Genomic DNA, 20,539 nt, shown 5'->3' with positions numbered 1-20,539 from the left:
CTTATTTTTTTTTTTTCATATTTATTCTATTTATCTTTCATTTTCTTTCCTCATCAGAATGTTTACAGACATCGTATTCATTGCTTTCTATTCAGCCTCATTTTTCAGCATAATTTCTCCACGCTTTCCATTGCCACGTTTTGATTATATTTTTCACTAGCTTCCACCTTATAATATTTGAATTGTCTGCAAACAAACGAGTATGTTTTGGTGTGTTGCTAAGCCCAGTATAAGCAGCTATTATTTGGTTGTTTTTTAATGTTTTTTAGGTAAGTTCCAAATACCCCATACCTGAAATAGGCTGCGCTATACAGTGCTTTCATTTCAAAACGATCCACCCTTAATAACTTTCTTAAAAAAAAACACGTCCACCACCCCATGGTGTGATACATTATTTTAAAGGGCATTCATTATGCTATCAATAGTTGTAAAAAAAATAAAATTGATTGACCAAGAAGCAATTAAAGTGTAAATCGGTAGGGTAGAAAAACAAATTTAATTAGTTTAACAAATTTATTTTATTAAATGTTCAAAATGCGCGCCGTTATTAGCAAGACAATAAAAAAGTCTATTTCAAACTCTTTACGAACATTGGCAAGGGTCTGCCCGCTAATTTGTCTGCATTCTTGAAATATTCTATTTTTTAAATTCTCAATACTCTCAGGTGGGGTTTTATAAACTTTGCTTTTTAAGTAGCCCCAAAGAAAAAAGTCTAGTAGGGTTAGGTCCGGAGACCGCGCAGGCCATTCGATTGCACCACGTCTGCCAATCCACTTTTCTCAAAAATTTTCATCAAGCCACTCTCGAACTACCAAAGTGTAGTGCGCGGGAGCTCCATCCTGCTGAAAATGTATATTATTTTTATTCAATAATATAGCACCTTGTTGATCTAGTTAATTTTCCATAGATTAGATGATCAAAGGGTATATTGCATTTTCTAAAAGGTTTAAATGAATTTCGCCAGTCAAATTTTCTTCCAAAAAAAATGGCGTATACATCATTTTATTAACTCACTGTTTTAACTAAAACTGAAGAATTGCACGCGTCAAACTGACAGTTTTAACAATAATAAATCGCCTGAAAAATTTAAGATATTGCAGTGTTTGTTTGTACCTATTAGGTAGGTTTCGCAAAAAATATAAGTGAAATAAATACATATACAAAGTTATAAGACTGCAAAGATTTTTGCAAAAAATTTGATGACACTCTTTTTTCTCGCAAATAACGGTACACATTTTTTACTTAAAAAAATAAATAATTTGCTTGAACTAAATGTAGTGTTTGTTACCACACATTTTAACTTCTAAATTGCTTGTATTTTTTTTAATGATCTATTATTAAAAATGTAAGAATTTTAAAATGATGTAGGTACCACACTAAAAGTATTCATTTAAAATACCAAAGTTTGGCGTAAATAAAATATTCATTATTTCTAGACATTTTCGCTAACTATTTGCTTACACATTTACCGATTTAATTTTTTTTTTGATATCGTTGAACAGAGAATTTTACGCTGCTTACTATGATGTATCACACGATGGGGGTTCCCATTTGACATATTAAAGTAAGGTTAGCTGGAGGTGAGGAGATTGATAGAACTTCAGTAAATGCATAATTAAACGTCCCCCTGTATATCTAATTTGACGTGTTTTTTTTTTTTTTTTTTTTTTTTTTAAGAAAGTTATTAAGGGTGGATCGTTTTGAAATGAAAGCACTGCATAGTAATCAAGATACCCCGATTTTTTCGTCCACTCAATCATATTTTTAATAATATTCCTGTCCCAGCCACTATAATTTTCCCATCTTTTCTGGCACCTTTTCAATAAATTGTTTATTGCACTATCCTTATATACCTTCCTCATTCGAACTAATTCTGCTCTTTCCTTGACTAGCAAGTCCAGGAGCATGCTAGCTATGGGCTCCACTGTTTCTTCTGGGACTGTCCTATTCCCTGAGGCATGGCCAATCTTCTATTTACTCTGTCTAGTAGCTTTCTATATTGCTTATACCCAATATGTGCAATAAGAAGCTTTTTCCTTGACGTTTACCGCTATGTGCATAATTGTTTCTAAAGCATCGATTACAGATTTCCCTTTTCTAAATGCATACTGAAGTTAGTGGTTTAGTTGATATTCATACGTTTCTTTTTGTAGTCAAATGTATAGGAGTATACCTAGCTCCTTCTCCAAAGAATCAATAATATACAGAGGTCTGTATCTTGTATTGTCCTGTTGCGTTTTTTGGCTTTTGGAATTACAACTAAGTTTGCACTCTTCCATTCCCTAGAAAACGCTTTTTATAGGTAAGTATTAGTATTAGTAATTTAAAAAGAATATAATTTTTTTTATGCACGTAAGGATGACTTCTGCTACTGTTTTATCTGGACCTATAGCCTTCATTTTTTTAAATTAAATTGACGGCCATACTAAGCCCTTTTATTTCAAAGAGATGTGTTGTAACTGTTCCATTTTGCCACGTAAATGCGGAACCAACTTTTGTCAATCGAATTAGACAAGAGTTTATCGACATAACGCTAGTAACACGGTGATATTCAAAGGATATATATCCTTTGCCGATTGAAGGATATATATCCTTTGCCTTATCTAGAAAGCTCTCCTCAAGAGAAACCCGAGGGCTACCGACTGGATTAAATTTAAAGAGGGCCTTGTTCAGTACGGCTCAGTAGTATAATTATCAATTCTTACGAGGCAACATGTCCTCTCAGGACAGTTAGCAACAAGAGATTGCCTTAGTGACCTCAATCAAAGAAGACATTATCGAGCTTCTCCTTAAGACTCTTTTTTGGAAAAGGAAATGCTGCACCTTGTGGCGAGGAACTAGACCCGGAGCCCGACTGAAGCCTCGCCAAAAACATAGTAAAGTGGGTGAGTTTAGTCCATATAAGGCTGCAAAACCTAATGAATTATACCCGTGATGTTGCAGATAGGCCTTGAAATTACACTACCCTACTTAAAGAGAGTTCTCGAAAACAGCATTGCAATGGGGCATGTTCCACTCACATGGAGGGCGGCAGATGTAGTCTTTATCTCAAACCGGCCAAGAAAGACTACCGCCAATCAAAGTCCTTTAGGACAATAATCCTGACTTCATTTCTAATAAGGGCTATAAAAGATTCAGAGTCAATTTCAAGAGACATAGTCGACATGAAAGGGAAGTCGACGGAAACGGCACTTCACTCTATAGTGAGCAAGGCTGAAAAAGCTATAGAGAACAAGGAATTAGCTAAAACAGATTAGTATTAGTATCTGCGACGCCCTTCTGACCAGGGATACTCCGGCTCACCTGGTCAGGTGCGTCAAAATAGCGCTTGAAGACCGGAAGGTCAGTGCTACACTAGGAGACCATCGTATCGAGACCAGGGTGAAAGGTGGCTGCCCACAATTTGCCTTTGGCCTGACCTTTAATGTCTGGTGATGGACAGTCTCCTTAGGAAGCTGGAACTTGAAGGATGCTATGCACTGGCATATGCGGACGATGGACTAGTGATTGTCACGGGTAAATTCTTAAGCACAGTCTGTAAAGGAATGCAAGCCGCCTATGGGATGTTGGAACAGCGGTGTCAGGAGATAAGGCTGTCGATCAATCCAGAACAGACCGAGCTGATTCTCTTTACTGAGAGGCGGAATTTGACAGGCTTTAAAACTCGCCGAACTTTGAGGCAGGAGGTTAAAGACTTGGGAGTGACTTTAGACAGCAAGCTCAGGTTTAAAACTGACGTAGAGCAGGTAGTAAATAAATCAACAGCTCGAATTCGGCAATTACGACAAACAATAAGTGCAAGATTCGATCTAAAGCCCCATATTCTCTGGTGGCAGTCATACGACCGAAGACCTCGTACAGATCCGTGGTATGGTGGCCAACGGTATTGAAGGTCATCAACGCCCAAAAACTGACTAGATTGCAAAGGACTGGTCAAAATGAGAATCACTGAAGCCATGAGAACAACACCTGGGGCCCCTTTAAAAATTCTTCTTGGGCTACCGGAGCCTCCAGTCTGGATTGAGAGGGAGGCCATGGCGGCGCATAAGAGGATGAAGAATAACGAAGAGTGGCGCAAGGTTCACTTAGGACAAAATTATATGATGATTGCTCTTAGGATGTGTAAGAACACACCAATTCTGACATCTTCATCGAGATCTACACCTTCTTGGTAAGAGAAAAAGTCCGCTCTGTCCAAATTGTGGTACAGGGGAGGCAACTTCACACCACATACTAGGTGCCTGTGATAGGCGAAGTCGCCTAAGAACGAAAACTTTTGGAGCAACGACACTTCAACGCGAAGATCTTAAAGGTCTGGACTAAGATAACGTGCAAGCCTTTATTAAAAAAAACGGGCCGACTCAGTGAAGACCGCGCATTGGGAGTGGAGACGTACGGATGGGTGTTTGCTTGTTAAGTTTTTAATTTTCTTAAACTGCTAGTTTTTTCTCAATGGGGTATCCGTACTGGTGGTGGCTGGATCGAACATTCTGACAATTTTTTTTTTCAAAAATCTTAAATCTGTTTTCAGTTTTACACGATCCTCTGCGTTACTGATGTTGATATTATCTGTTTATAGTTTGTGGTCTTTAGACTAAATTTGATTGGGTTGTGATTATTGGCAATTCGTTATTCTGCCTCTACTAATTACCATTTGAAACACAATAAAGTCCACCACCGGACGTGCCTTGTATGCCACTGAATGTTGGCAGATTTCCTACATTAGTGACAATCAAATTATTTGACGAGAGTTAGTTATTTCATGTCATTCCTTTATGGTTTTCCTCCTTGGATCCAATATAACAAAATTTTGAAGTTAAATCACCTGCTACAAGTACCTCCTTTTTAATCAAAGTCATCTAATTTTCTATTAAAAAAGAAATAACAAGAAATGAAATCAAAATGCTGGACTATTGGACGAACTTAATTACATCTAATACCACGTAACCCTTGTTTCTACTAATTTTTGTCATAGATAGTTTTTTGTTAAAATATATCAAAATAAATATTACAGTTAATATCTCTCTCTATATGTCTTTTTCTGACATACTTTCTTGTAGGGCTTTTTTAAGAGTACTACAATATCTATTTTTTCTTCCTCGGTAGTCTATTCCAGTTAAGCCTAATTCTGATTAAATTGTTGATCATTTTGTTTTAGGTATAATTCTCCTCTTTTATATGCGCTAAAGCTCAACGAAAAGCTGTCTCCTGACATGTCGTGCGGCATGCCCGTTTGTGTCACCGCAATAATTCTGAAAGGACAAAGCACAGCTAATATTCATGGCTTGCCAGTATCATTACACTAACCCCTACCTAAACTCATTTCATCCCGAAATGATTCCAAAGATGGTGAATTTAGATATCGACAGAAGGTTGCCGTCCTGCAACTAGACCTCTTGTAAAAATTAAAATCAACTCTTTCCTCCAGAGAACGACGTTAATGAATATACCAGTACACCAGAACTTTACATATATATGGTGAGAGAAAATGCGAGTTTGAGAATTGCCAGGCTTCTCAAATCATCGGCAAGCAACTCCTCCTTTAGAGAACACAAAGCGTTTCAAAGGTCCTTATAGGCCTTATAGGCTTATAGGCTTCTGATCTGACCCCTCGTTGGTAACCAGGTAGAAAATCTTATCAGTTATCTTGAGTGCTTTCCTGACTCTAGGGTTAGACTGACGCACCTCTTGGATTTTTTCGAACTTTTTACGGAAAACCTCAGTTATTCCTGCAGGCGTTCATAAATCTTTATCCTCACAATGTGCCAGAGCATACTACTTAGCTCGAGAGTCTTGCGGCACTACATAGGTCAGGCCATATTGAATCTTTCGGCCGTTAGAATGGTGTGTAATGAATTCACCAAATGTCAAATCCGACTCTGGTTAGATTTGCTGCAGATCAGTATCTTCGTAGTTTCTACAATAAGGAGCCAGTCGGTTAAAGTGAATGACTCCAGCTTTACTACTCGGTGGCTTTTGTATTTTGTAAAAAATATCGTTAATGGCTTCCAGCATTTTGTATGTCCTATATCCCAGGATGTTTAAAGTTTCGGTGATAGATCGTTCTGTATCTTATGGTCATTAAGCCAAACCAAGTCACCGTTGTTGGACCTCTGACCTTTGGCGTTGATATCATATGTATCCTTCATCCAATCGCTGCCACCTTAAATGGAAATGTGAACTATAAATGAGATTCATTCTTTTTCGTAGTTCACTTACGTAGTCAACAATATCGGTTCCTGACGGGCAACTAAAGTTTAGATCGTATGAGAAACGAAGTTCTATTCCCATTATTATCTCGAGCCCGAGACTCCTGTGCTCTCAAGGATGGTCGATCGGCAGGTGTTATGCAATTGTTCTCGTTTTCTTGATTCCAAGCATCTTACAGATGTTTTGGAACAAGCTGTAGCGTTTTATTTTTCTACTCCTATTTTCACTAACAATAATTGATATTTCATTAATTTCAATAATTATATTAATAATTTCAGTCAACTTCTTTTATTCATATTTCTTTAAATTCACACTGTCAATGACACATTACTACTGTAACGCATCACTCTCCTGCTTTAATTATTCATGATTTCTGTTGACGGTCCGTCACTCTGCTGGTTGGTCTTAATTAATGTTTTCTCTGATTGGCTGATATTGACAGCTCAGGCGAGAGGTGGGGTCATTACTTATTTAGTCGGTACTGCATCCAATTTTCGAGGACTTGTCCCGTGTTGCAGGTAGAAGCACACGTAAAAGGCCAGTTTTTTATTTCCGAAGTTTGTGAAGCACTCCTACAGCAACTTGTGCGGTATTTGCTAAATTCAGGTCGATGATTATCTCCCACGAGCCTAGCCCCTGTTCGTGTTTTTGGCAGCCTCGAATACAAAGGCCCGTGTTAGTGCATCTACTAGCTCACGTGGATGTGCTACTAATAAAGCCTGCCTTATTTCACCATCGTGGAGTCCATCCAGGAACGTTGAAGTGCCGAACGTTTCATAATCCGTTCCTAGACATCTGAATATGCTAGTGAACCCAACATTTAATATCAGCTTTTAATTCTTGCAAGGACTCCCCAAGGTCTGTGATAATCATCTTCCAGGTGATCCTGGCCGTAACGCATTTCCAAATGTCTCACCAGGTGTTCATAGATTTTTTGCTCTTCAAGGACATTTTTTTTTTATGGATGGCGACAGCCACCGTTTGCTTTTACAGCCACTTCAAACTGGCGCTGATAAAAATTTCAAGATATAGTACCATTAAATTGAAGCAGTTTAAGCCCAACATATTCCGTATTACCACAAGCTTCATTCTTATTGGCCACTGCTAAAGGCCTACATGGCGGCTCATCAAAAGTGTTGACGTCCAATGTAGAAATCTGCTTTGAAGTTCCTGGATCCTGCCCTCATCAAGAAAAGAATTTTCTAGTGAATATGAATTTTTCAGGATTTCTTCTTATTTTCGAAAATCTTTGCTGTTAACCTGACATAATTCTCTCTCTCGAAAAAAACTACTACTCTAGAGTTTTTTTAGTATTTTCCAGCAAGTTAGCTTCCAAGTTGGCAGAATTTACAAGAAAAATCAAAGTCCGACAAAAGAAGAGACAAAAGCCATTGAGCAGATGCAGAATTTTTTTCACTACATAACAAATACTTTCTTCAATAATAGTGTGTGTACTTAGTAATACTAATTTTTTCATAACTATAACGAGTGTACTAAAGTATTTTTTCTCGAAAAAGTTCCTGTCGCAAAAAATGTCACCCTAAAGATTGGAGTTTAAGTCTGACTCATTATGGGCGCATTTCCCATTGGATTTTACTAATTGATATTTAAATACTTAAACCGATTGCAATAGGGCGGAAGTGATTTTAATATTTTTCTTTAGTTCTGCTATCCCTATATGTATCACACAATAAACCGCCTTTTGCATACTCTAAACACAGTCTAAAAATAGTCGATTTTGACGTCTATCGTCATGATTTTTCCCAATTAAATCGCTTCGCCGACGTTTAAAATGTTTATATTTGTCATAATGGTGGCAAATTATTTTAATCGGCTTTCTACTTTCATTGCGTAAATTGATAAAATAGCTGTGAATATCAGGAAAATAGTATAGAAATTTTAAGAGACTGGATATTCCAATGATCGAATAATCGATAAAACATTACATTACATGCAGATATGTAATGTAATATTTTTTGTGCGACACACTTGATAGGTATATAGCATTTGACAAACATTATAGTACAGTAGGTACTAATGATGGAAAAAGAATTATTCGAACTTAATCCTTAACCGTTTACCAAAACCTGAGTGTGAAGACGAAGTAAAACTAGATAAACTCAAAAAACGGAAAACATATCCAGCAAAAAAAAGAAACTTGCATTTATGTAAGTTGTGTTGTTGAAATGTGTGGCTAAAATTACCAATATTGCAAATATAAAATTTGAATATTTTGCTTCTTAGAGTTAATGTAGTTAAGTGGAGATAAAGTAGGAAAATCATTAAAAAATCTTTCTCTTCAGATCGGTTTAAAAATACAAAATTAGGTTTTTTTAAAAGACCAACGTGTTGTCACATACGCAAAGGAAAATAAACTGATGGCTGGGGGGAAAATGCGTACCTATAAATAACGATTTATATCCGCATGTACGTGTGAATAAAAGTCATTATTCACACATGCATGCGGATATAAATCGTTATTAGTCAATCTAAAATACAGAGAGATGCGAACAGAACTCCGTTGCGGATAGAGATACTATTTGAGATTTTGATGCTATTGGTACAATTTCATCTGAATTTGGTATTTGAGACTCATTAAGGATGAATTTTGGCAAATGTTTGGAACATTGAGCTTTAAGAATACGTAACCATCTTATTATTTTTGGTATTGATTTGATTTGATATATTGGATTTACTTAAAATATTATACATATTACATTTTTGAAAATTTTTAACATATAGAGTTAGGTCGTGTAACCATCATTAGTTTATTCACGTTGCTTCGAACTAATTGGAATTTTTATTTAGAGCTTTTTTGTTATTTAAGATATATTTGCCTAATTTTGAATTCTTTGTTTGAACTATTAACCGGCGGCCACATATAGGGTGGATCAAAATATTGCGACTTTCATTATGCCATTTTTCAACTAAGCACTCGGTATTCAATATACAAGGCGTCAAAATGAAACAAGGCGTCAAGAGAAATATAAAATCGTTTTTTTGGAGTAAGAGTTTGTTTCATAAGATTCTATATCTAGTCGAAGAATCACAAAACATTAGTACTAGGGTTCTGGCTAAACGGGTGAGAAATGTTGGAAAAACCGACAAGACACATAATATTTTACGGAGTCTTATATATATATATATATATATATATATATATATATATATATATTCTTATGATTGCTAAAGCTAATCAAAATGGGAGGCTTAAAGCTGTATGACCTTTGTGCACTAGTTCAAGCTCGTTGAGACAAAAAGGTTCTAAGGTTCTTGAGGAAGTTGCAAATTTGCTTTATAATGGTGGATGAAATGATGAAATAAAAATAAGGGTTGAAAATAAAATAAGTATTTGCTTTCATAAATTTAATTAGTTGTATATTTTTTAGGGGAATGGAACTTTAAACCGGAAAGAGCCAGAAACAGCTACTTGTGGTTACTACTGTTAGTTGTGGTAAGAAACTCTTGGTTTTATTTTACCAAATTAATACTATTATCACCATTTTTAAAAGAGATTAGCTTTTGAGGCTCTTATCTTAGATTCCTACATATATAGTATCTATTAACTCTCTATTAACAATTACGAATTGCAAAAATCAAACCCTGTCAAATATTTAGGACGTAGATGAATTAAACTGGAAACCATATATCGAATATACAAAAAGAAAAATTATACCTATCCAAGAGGCAATGAGCAGATACAAAGATCTTCTCAGTCTTAGAGCTAAGTATCACATTTATAATTTCAATCGGAGGTATATACAGTAAAACCAACTTGAAAAAAATAATGTAACGATATACACCGAGAAACCAACTAATTTTCCATTATTCCGGAATGAACCACACCGCAGAATCGCCGAAACAGCATTCAGCCGAGTATATAAGGAGCTGCCTTGCAGTCAGTTGTCAGTTCAGTCAAAGTTTACTGAATAAAATACAAGTTGCTTCACTCGGCGAAAAACCTTTTATCTTTCGATCTCAAAGGCAGGCCGCCGAGCTCCTCGCCGACGGGGAACTAGCAAAAAATGTAAAAGGGAATTCATGTATGTAAAGTTTCGTCTAATTCGAACTGTAGGGGAAGACGAAGCACGATTTTATAATAACTTTATTATCTGGAATAAAATTATTATTTAATGTACCTACTTGGGAAAAATATGTAAACTGATAATACTATAAATTATATATTTTTATAACCACCAAACTAAATATATTTTACATTATCAAAGTTTACCTAATTCAAGAACTAAATGGTTAAATTTTTTTTGTTAATAATTAGGTACTTAGGTATCTTATTAAAGGTTGTTTTGGTACGACTGGTTTCATTAGGATTTATTTTTAAATCAAAGTCAAAAGTTTGTGTGAAAAAATGCATATATTACTGTTACTAAACTTAACAACTAAAGATAGACATAACTACTAAGTAATGACATGTTTGAATTTTAAATGATTGATTACTACACTTTTTGACGTTTTTATTATTTTGTCAGACTAATAATAGCATTACCAAAGACATTATAAGTAATAAACGTAATGTTTCATTCATAACCAGCCCAATAATGTGGAATTTTATTGTTTTAAAATTAGTAGTGAGAGAGAAAAGGATGGAGAAAGGATTGTGTAGTGTACAAATAATTTTCTATATCGATACGTGTTGTTTTCATCGCTCTTATGCAATTTTAAATAGAGGCGAAAAATGTCATTACATAATTAATTAACCGTAATATTTTTCATGTGACGACGCTGGTGGTAAAAATACAAAAGTCTTTTGCTGTTTAAACGTAAACAAATAAACTTACCGATGAAATTTGGATTTTAATGCTCTACTCTCTTTACTGCACAAGAATGCACCATGATCGTTTATTTTGGCATTAATTTTCTCCAAAAAAGTACGAAAACAACAAAAAACTGATAAAACACACTCTAAACACAAAATACACCCTTAGACTCAATAATTAAAAGCGTTTATTTGTTTTAATTCCTTGGCAACATCGCTCGAGATTCATTCATTCATAATTTTTGACAGAACTCGAAAAATAGTAAAAATAGAAAAATAGTAATGTGCCTAAGACTGTAGCGCAACGTTGCCGAAGTGACTAAATTTTTTAATGCTCCAAGATATTTTTGTTTGGACTGCTGCTTTTATTAATATTTTTGCTTTTAAATTAAGTCGATTTTTCTATGAATTTTATTAATTTTCGATTAGTTTTTTTTCATTATAAGCTCAGTTATGTTTCCGACTCAAATAACCTTTAAAAGGTATTACATTTTTTAATACTTAAAAAGCGGATAAATAGCTCTGGCAAAAGTGCAATATTGTAAAAGAAGGACAAAAGATTGAGAGGAAAATATATTTTGCCATTTTAAAATGTAAACAATGCAGTCTCTTAAGCTGGATTTACACAGACAAATAAAGTAAAATAAGAAATAAAATAAAAATAAAATAAGAGTTAAATGTACAGAAGTTCCATAACGCATTTATATAGCAAAATAATATAAGAATAAAATAAGAAGTTGACCAAAATCCAACTTTCATATTTTATTTCACGTGAAAACGAAACTGCGCACGTTATTTTGGTCACAACACACCCTCTCAAGACAGAGAGGTACTATAACCTGGCATATTACCATATAACCTGGTTACTCTTATTTCTTATTTTATTTGCCTGTATAAATGCCAAGTGTCAAATAAGTCCTTGTTTTATTTCTTATTTTATCAGTCATATTCTTAAATGGAACTACTAATCCAAAATTAGTTTCACTGTATGATTTAAAATGACAAAATTTAGTTTCGTCTTCACCTAACGTATTAGAATTCCTAAAGCTTATACATACATCGCAAGAATGTTTTTCTAAACATTTCCTTAAGATTCTGATAATCTTTTGTTAATACTTTAAGTAAGGTGTTTGGAGGGTTAGGTTGAAAAAATATTTCATTACATTGTTGGAGAACATCTGGTGTAAGAGCTAATAAAACTTCATTTATATCTTCCATACAATTCGCACCGTCGGTTTGGTCAATATGCCGTAATGCAAATTTTTTTTTAAAAGCCCGGCAAAACTGTATGGGAATTGGATTTCTCACATTTCCAGTACAATTCCTGATTTTCCCGAAAAAGTTTTCCAAAAAATCTTGATTTAGATTTCTGGTAAACAGATATTTATATCCCTTACCCTGCAAAGTCTCAAATAATATCAAAATAGCATTAATAGATAGCCGCCAACCAAAAATAAATTTAAGTTGTTTTGTCATATTTTTCCCATTAACATTTATAACGTTTAAGTTTTTAAATAAGTTGTCCATTTCTCTTAAAAGCAAAATTTGTTTTTCATTTCCCATGAAAGCATTGAAATTTTGCCGAGTACTCGAATTTAGAATATCAAATAATCTATTCATTTTTTCAATTAAATCTGCAGTAACTTTTGCCTCTGAAAGAATTTTAAAATCAATATAAGTATGCAATGCTACTGCAACAGAGTGACTAAATATCGGTGTCGCTAATTTAACGTTCATTTTCTGAAAGTTACTTGGAAAAATGTGCTCGCTAGATAGTCTTGGAGCAAGTCTATACTGTTTCATTTTATCATAATTATACATGGTTTCCAAATAACTCTTATTTGTTGCTCCCTTGTTAATTACAAAATTGTAGTTAAAAAAATTATTTCTCGTTGATTTTAACAAATGTGGGACATCAAACATATATACAAGTTCTTTGTCCATCAATTAAAAACCGCGGCTTTTCCTCAGATAAATGTAAAGTAGTTTTGACTAGTTTATAAAAATTTGAGCCCTGGTCAGAAACCACGCCTAGGACATTTAAACCTGTTGAATTTATTTTCCGAACTGATTCAAATAAAATATTTTTAAGTTCATCTGAATTTGAAGATGATTTATAGAAAAAATATGCGATAGGCTGGTTGCAATACCCCGGGCCATTAGAACCAAAACGTTGCTGGCAATATCTGTAGTGTTTCCTCTCAAACCTTCCTGGAAACCAACTACCTTGTCACTTGAGATATTGTTATATAGATGTGACTTAATGGACATCTCATCTATACATAAAAAAACAGTCTTTTGCTTTGTCATTTAAAAAACGCGATTTCAATTCTGCTAATCGAAAAATAAAATCATTAAATCCTGGATTTATTGGCCAGTTTTTTGTGAAACGTTGAAGAGTGGACTTTGACGGCAAACGACAAACGGATGACATTTTCTTATAGGCTTTTGGTCCAACAAGGTATAAACTCATAGCAAATTGTTTATATTTATTTGTGTACCTGCTTCCCCGAGGAGACTTGTTCAGAAGAGATAGCTGACTCTTAAGGAATGCACAAGAATCTGCTGGGTAGTTGTCATCTAGGAATTTTTGAACATCGTCCAAAGTAACTCCTACTTCCAGGGATGTTTTTGCGTGAGAGCCTTCCTTTTCCAGAGTTTTAATTTCTTTTCTTAATTGAATTTTTCTTGGAGTCATTGCCGAAATCTTCATTGACGTTTGACAAAACTTATCTTGAAAGTAAAATTTATTTTAGATATACGATACCTGTTTTAATACAACATTAAAATTTAACTCAAAACAAGACCAAAATAATTTAAAAAAATGTAAGGTAATGTTTTTTAGAATTTAATGAACTTTACCCAAACTGAAATAATAAAATCTAACAAAAAATATAGATTTTTTTACTCAGGACCTAAAAAACTATTATAGGGGTAGCGTCGTATTCATTATTAAATTACTAGGTTTTTCTTAATTTTTATTGTACTTTAAGTAAAACATTTGAGTATAGTACAAGTGTAATTTATAAAAAAGTTCACAGTGCCGATTCTTTCACTTACCTGTATTATTACATACATCCGTCTGGACAGAAACATTAACCTGCATCGGAGTGTCAATTTGCACGGAAGCGTCACTGAATTCCTTCCTTAAGGTGTGACTGGCAATGATGTAAGAATTATCTGTGCCTGGAAAAATAGTACGTAAATTTGTAAATAATTCTGATTTCCCTATACACCAAAAAATTGCAAATATTAAAAGGTATCTTCTATAATACATATTGCCATTATAACTGCACAAATTAGAAGAAAACATAAAACATACTTGTCGATGCTCTGGTCAGGAACACTGTAGGAATTGCGTCGGGTCTAAGGCGTTGATTGAAGGAGACATAAAACTGCTCTCCGCAAAATGCAAGCTACAGATATTAACCCTTTTATAACATTGTTCCGGAGTAAGATCGGCATATCTATGTTCGCCAGTAAATCCCAAAATACCTTTCCAGAGTTGGCACCTATAATCCATTTTTTATATTAATTTAAAAAAAGAAACAGGAACCAGATCATAAAGTAACTAGGAATGCAATCATGAATTTAATAAATAACTAATTCCAATGTACTTAGCTATTTTAATTTTTCGGACATCTAAAAAACATTAAACCACTTCCACGCTTTGTAAAACAACTGTCTACCGAACAATAAGTCGACATTTTAATATAATAGATTATTATATTTGCCAGTCCACTGAGTCCACCCGGTACAACTAGTAATAAAACGCTCGCACATCAAAACGATTTAAACTCTACTCACTGTGTAACCCAACAGATTCGATTGTAGGAGCGTCGCCCGGCAAATGAAGTGAGGGGCGGTGAATAGGTAATTCGGCGCGTGGAGCCGAGTGAAGCAACTTGTATTTTATTCAGTAAACTTTGGTTCAGTGAAGTAAAGTTCGAATTATAGGCACGAGATTGAAATAGTTGCAAATAAATACAGTAAAAATAAATGTTGTAAATACAGTAAAAATGTAAATTAGTTGACTATTTTCGATTTTTTTAATTTACAGCTAACGAATGAGAAAAACGCTTCGTTGGTGTCAGGTGAGGGGTTAAAATTGAACGTCAGTAAAGTGGACATTGGTAAAACTAAATAATAGTGGACTAGAATAGTAGATAAATTTTGTGAAAATGCCAAAGCTGTCGAATCTCAGATTTGCTGAGCTGAAAAGGGTGCTGGAAGAAACGAATTGTAATAAAACGGGAAATAAAGTAGCCTTGCAGAGGCGGCTTCGTAATGCATTACTTGAGAAAGGCGATAAACCGGCGTTGACAATTTTAATTTTCCTGGTGCAAGTGATATCAGTCAATTGTTGCAAGGATTAAAAAATATTTTGCAAGAAAATTTCGGCCACCTGGAAGCTAAATTACTAGAAAATTTTGTGAACCTAGAAGCTAAATTACTGGAAAATTCTGTAAAATTGGAAGAAAAGCCAGATTGAAGGAGCTGCAAGAGCAAACGGTTGGTCATTCAGGGAGAAGGCAACTGCCCTTACGTTGACTTTGAAAGGAGATGCTGCTGCCATTCTGCAAAGAATAACTTTAGCAGAACAAGAAGTGTACGACCGCCTAGTGAGGAATTTGGAGATATCTTTAGGCCTGTCATACCTGAAATATTTCTACCATACGCAGCTGAAAAATTAGTGGCAAAAGTCAGGGAAATCCTAGCAAGAATTTAAAGTCGACAATGCACGTTCGGTTCGACAGACATATCCAAATTTTCCGGAAAGAATCATGGAACGTTTGGCAGTCCGAACATTTCTGAGTGGACCTCGCGATGAAGATATGAAAAAGACTCAGAAAGCCCCAGTTCCACTCCCATTAAACTCATGAAGGTCGAGGCGAAGAAGCGATCATCGACGTATCAGCGGGCAGGGAGAAAGATGCTAAGTTTTTAAAAATCACCATCGTTGATCATAAGTGGCAAAATCGGGATCTAATAAAAGACCAAGAGGAAATTTCCGATAACTATGTAGGTCGTCCTAATCTAGATTAAGGAAAGGATGAGGAAGCCAACTTGGGAAGAAGTCGCCAAGTATTCACCCAATGTGAAATCATTTTGGGTATAATAGAACTCCTAATTCTAGAAGATGAAGTCAATAAATAATTAGTCGACTATTTTGATTGTTTTAATTTATACCCAACAAACAAAAAAACGTTACAAATACTTCAATACAAATACTTCAGAGCCATGTTTTAAAAACCCTATTTATTTATTATTATAAGACTGCTACTGATTCATTGTATATAACTCATTTTGTTCTTTTGCTCTTGCTTATTTTTTTACACAAAAATTTAATATTATTTATCTAAACCCTATTAAAATAAATATTATTTTACATAATTCTATATCTGAGGCTTTATCCACTTTCAATTGCTTACCTCGACATATCAAAAATGTTAACACACTTCATAAATTTTCTCGTCTAAAAAACTACTATTGATACCTAGCAATGTATTTAAAATATATAATTCTCGGTACCTATGCTTATGCATTGTTTAGGTAACATCTCTATTTAGGTGAAGGTTGAAAAGTTTCAGAAAAAAATAGCAAATGAAAAAATCCAGGTTGATGCATTATTTTCATGAAATGGCTAAATACGGTAAGGATAAAAATATATTCACTTCGAAGCATTTGTGTCTAGCAAGTTATCTTGTAATTTTTTGACGTCTCAACTACACTTAAAGCTACCATCATTGTATTTTCACACTTTGGTAGACTGCGAAAGAATTCTAAAATCAACCCAAGTGTCCAACCCAAACTTGGTGAGAACCGACATTACATTGAAAGTTAATAAATATTTCAACTTCATAAAATTCTCACACGACCTGCTTCGGCAGGCTAATTCTTTCAAAAATAACAAGAAATTTAAAGATCTAAAAAATAAAACACAAAAAACTACCTTATTTTAACTAAGACTGATAAAAGGAATTGTATTGCGATTATGCCCAGATCCGACTATTACCATAAAACTAATGATTTTTAAAATTTTATGAATTTCAAATCTTATCTAATAACCCAACCTCTAGATACGTTCATCATATTAAACAACTATTTAAAATTTGTAGTTCAACTTTTGAATATTTTTCTATGCAACCTTATAAACTAATTCCCATGAACATGAACTGTCTTATAAGGCCCGTAGTTTCATATAGAAATTCCCCTGCATCAAAATTTTCTTTCTGGTTAACATCTATTTTACCCCAATTAAACTGCTTTTCTAACCCTTTTTCTATTAAAAACTCCTACCATCTGGCACAAATTTTGTCTAATATTATTATACCTCCAAACTTCTTTCTTGTATCCTTTGACGTTGTAACGAAGCTACAAGATTTTGTCTTTATTTTATAGTAATAAGGGTAAGCCAAGGCAGTCTTTTATAAGACAACTTAGATAATTGTGCTCCGTTAACATTTTAACCTCTAAATTTAGAATTTACATAAGAAAAAGATACATTTTAAGCTTTACCTGTGAGTCATGAGTGATTTATAATTGTAAACATACATAAAGAAACCAACTTGAAGAGGTTTCTAGCCTGATAGGATCCTGGAAAGGTTTGATTTCTTATAGGTTATGCCTAGTTCTCCGTTGACTATGTTGTAGTCTCTGGCCTTATTGTTTTCAGCCCTGGTTATTCTTAGGATAATAAAGAACCACAAATGCCTAAAACTGAGAGGGTTTTCATCACTGTGCTTCCAGTTTTCCGGTTATTTTCATGAAATTTTCCTTTCATGCTGTTGCATTGTTTACATGTTCTATTTTGCAAGTTTCAAGGTTTACCTACCTCGGAAAGCCCTGTTAAATAAAGGGGCATGCCTGGTGTGGCAAAATATAATATAAATCAGGATTCAGTTTCCCGCGGTTTTCCTGAAAAGCCGGTTTTCTTGTACACATGTGGCCAGCTTTTGTCCCGCTATTTTTACCTAGAAATACCCGGTTTTGAGAGCTGAAACTAAGTTTGTTTATCATAAAAGGTCATAGCCTATAAAACCGTACCGCTTTCATGAGGAAAAACTCTATTTTCATTAAGTTTTCCCAATTGCATTTTTATTCAACGATTGGTTCCGAGGATGTTCGTGAGTCGTCGGCATCCAAATTCCTGCGATGGGTATCAAAGGTTCCAGGTCCACCAAGGATTCACATTCCCTTTCACCCTGTCCGTGAACACATTTCCAATCACTAGTTCCATAGTTAGTTCCAGAGTGTATAATCCTGTATGTAATGATAATATAACATGTTCGCCACCTCTGTCAATACCGTCACAATGCGTTTGTTTACCATCCATTGCGCATATGAGCCCTGGCTCGTATCCTGTTTCCGTAAATACCGTATCACAACCAACAAGACAGTATAGTATTCCTGTTACCGCCAATTATACTGGGTTACCCGTTGCACCTGTACAACCGCCCTGGTCTAGTCAAACCGTTTATCCAGTAACCATGTACAGTGCTTCCGCAACCGTAAATCCTGTTATATCACACCCAATGGGAACCGTATCATCTACCGCATTTGTAACCCCGCCGCAAATGGTTCCAGTTCATATGCCGTCAGTCAATCCGTCACCATTCAGCGTTTCGCCGAATCTGTCAAGTTGGAAAATCACTTTTGATGGCTCTAGTGATCCTGTTTCATTTACTGAAAGCCTAGAAAAATTATCTTCGTCCTGTGGTCTTAATACGGACGTATTAGTAAGCCAGATTGCCCAATTCCTGAAGGGAGAAGCCGAATCCTGGTGTAGAAATAATAGAAAGCATTGGCAGACTTGGAGCCACTTTCTTCAAGATTTCCGCACGCATTATTTTCCTGTAAGCCATTTAGCCAATTTAGAAGCCGAAATCGCCCGCCGTACACAAAAACAGGGTGAACCCGTCTGTAAATATATTACTGAAATGCAAACTCTACTCCGCCGCCATGGAGGGTATGATGCAACCCACGAACTGAAGTGGTTATATCGCAACCTATTAAGGTCGGGGCACACATATCCGTACCGAGACCGCACCGTGCCCGCAGCGTAGCTCGGCTGTGTCTCGGTGCGTTATCTCCCAAAACACACATCTCCGACACACGGCCGCATCCCGCATCGCATTGGACCGTCATGACGCACTTCAAAGTATTCAGTTTGGATCGAAACTTAATTGGGTTGGTACATTAAATTCATTTCAAAGAAAAATGTTTTCGAAATTTGGTAATGATCAACAAATGCAGCATTCGCAATACGAGAACAACTAAATGATTTCTTTAGTTCTATAGAGGGCAGCGTAGATTGGCAGGAAAATACAGCCCTGGCAATTTAAATAATTTAATTTATGGATCATATTTGCCAGTTTTTTTAGATGTTGCATCTTTTTCGCTAAAATGTAGTAAATAAAATCTAGATCGTGTCAAATTCATGTTTTTTACTAGTTATTTGGTTTCTTCGCCGTAAAAATTTTTTTTCTAAGACGAAAATCCCAAACAACTAATGTAGAATCTAGTGGTAAAAATATTGGTAATTAAACTTTGTAACCTTTTTTATGTAAATTTAACAACTAAATAGCTAAAAATAATTATTATAAACTAATAGCTTCTCAATTTCCATTTTAATTTCCAGCTGTATGATCACTACGGGAACGCACCGTCGTCCGTCACCGTCGATTTTTAAAATAAAACTATTCTAGCTCGTTGCGGACTCGGTGCGGAGTCGGCGCACGGGCACGGTGCGGTCATGTTAAGACTACTTCATATGATTACGAACGACAATTCACAACCGAGACACGGCCGTGCTACGGTGCGTGCTCGGTGCGGACTCGTTGCGGGCATGTGTGTCCCGACCATTACCCGAGTATCGCCAATCCGATTTTCATAACATTGTGTCATTTACCAGGGTCATTAGGGAATTTGAAGTTCTCCGTACCGAATTGAACCAAAACCGTCAACTGCTTCGCCAGTCAAATTTATTAACTAATTCTGCTCGGGAAAATCCTTCGCCATTCCGGAATAATCCGCCTCCACAAAGGACCCGTGAAAATCAGTTCCGAGCAAAGCCGCCAACCTATCCAGTCAAGGACGAGGAAATGCAATGAATGCAACAATTTGCTGGCATTGTGAGCAAACTGGACATATGCGCAGTAATTGCACCAATGCACCCCGAATCTTCTGCTTCAGCAGCATCTGCAAGAGTACCAGCCGCACCGGAAAACTGGGACGATGCCGAGAACTAAGGTCACCTCAGCATCAGAGAAGAGTGGCCTTGGCAATAGATGACATTTTTGATACCACTGGATACCGACCGTATATTCAAATAATCTGGAAGGGAGTCTGCACTCCTGGATACCGAAACGAGTAGATCCTATTGTGGGGACCACCTGGCTGATAAATTACGCCAAACCGGTACAGCGTCTCGTAGTTTAAAATCCGTTTATGCCAGACTAGCCGATGGGTCCATTACTACTGTTAATCAGGAGTTTGATATAGAAAGACACAGGCGTTTGTAGTGAGAGTAGCACACTTACCTAATTTATCCGA

The 20,539-nt window shown here is 35.5% G+C and overlaps 1 protein-coding gene across 1 annotated transcript; it reads right to left on the bottom strand.

The window, feature by feature from the left end:
* Nucleotides 1–5,122: 5,122 nt before the first annotated feature.
* LOC126748471 (uncharacterized) lies at nucleotides 5,123–14,507 on the bottom strand. The gene is made up of 4 exons (XM_050457724.1): nucleotides 14,480–14,507; nucleotides 14,045–14,170; nucleotides 13,486–13,717; nucleotides 5,123–5,252 (listed from the first exon to the last, which is right to left on the bottom strand). The coding sequence occupies exons 1-4, from the start codon at nucleotides 14,505–14,507 to the stop codon at nucleotides 5,123–5,125; spliced, it is 516 nt and encodes a 171-aa protein (XP_050313681.1).
* Nucleotides 14,508–20,539: the final 6,032 nt, after the last annotated feature.

Source organism: Anthonomus grandis, chromosome 22 (assembly GCF_022605725.1).
Source record: "Anthonomus grandis grandis chromosome 22, icAntGran1.3, whole genome shotgun sequence".
Taxonomy (NCBI): domain Eukaryota; kingdom Metazoa; phylum Arthropoda; class Insecta; order Coleoptera; family Curculionidae; genus Anthonomus; species Anthonomus grandis.
This window is presented reverse-complemented; position numbering and strand designations above follow the sequence as displayed.

Coding starts and splice junctions, on each gene's coding strand:
- LOC126748471 (XM_050457724.1), bottom strand. CDS start 14,507: ATGGATTATAGGTGCCAACTCTGGAAAG. Junction 13,718..14,044: donor GGATGTATGTAATAATACAG/GTAAGTGAAAGA, acceptor TTTACTTTCAAG/ATAAGTTTTGTCAAACGTCA. Junction 5,253..13,485: donor AAGTCTCCTCGGGGAAGCAG/GTACACAAATAA, acceptor TTGTCCTTTCAG/AATTATTGCGGTGACACAAA.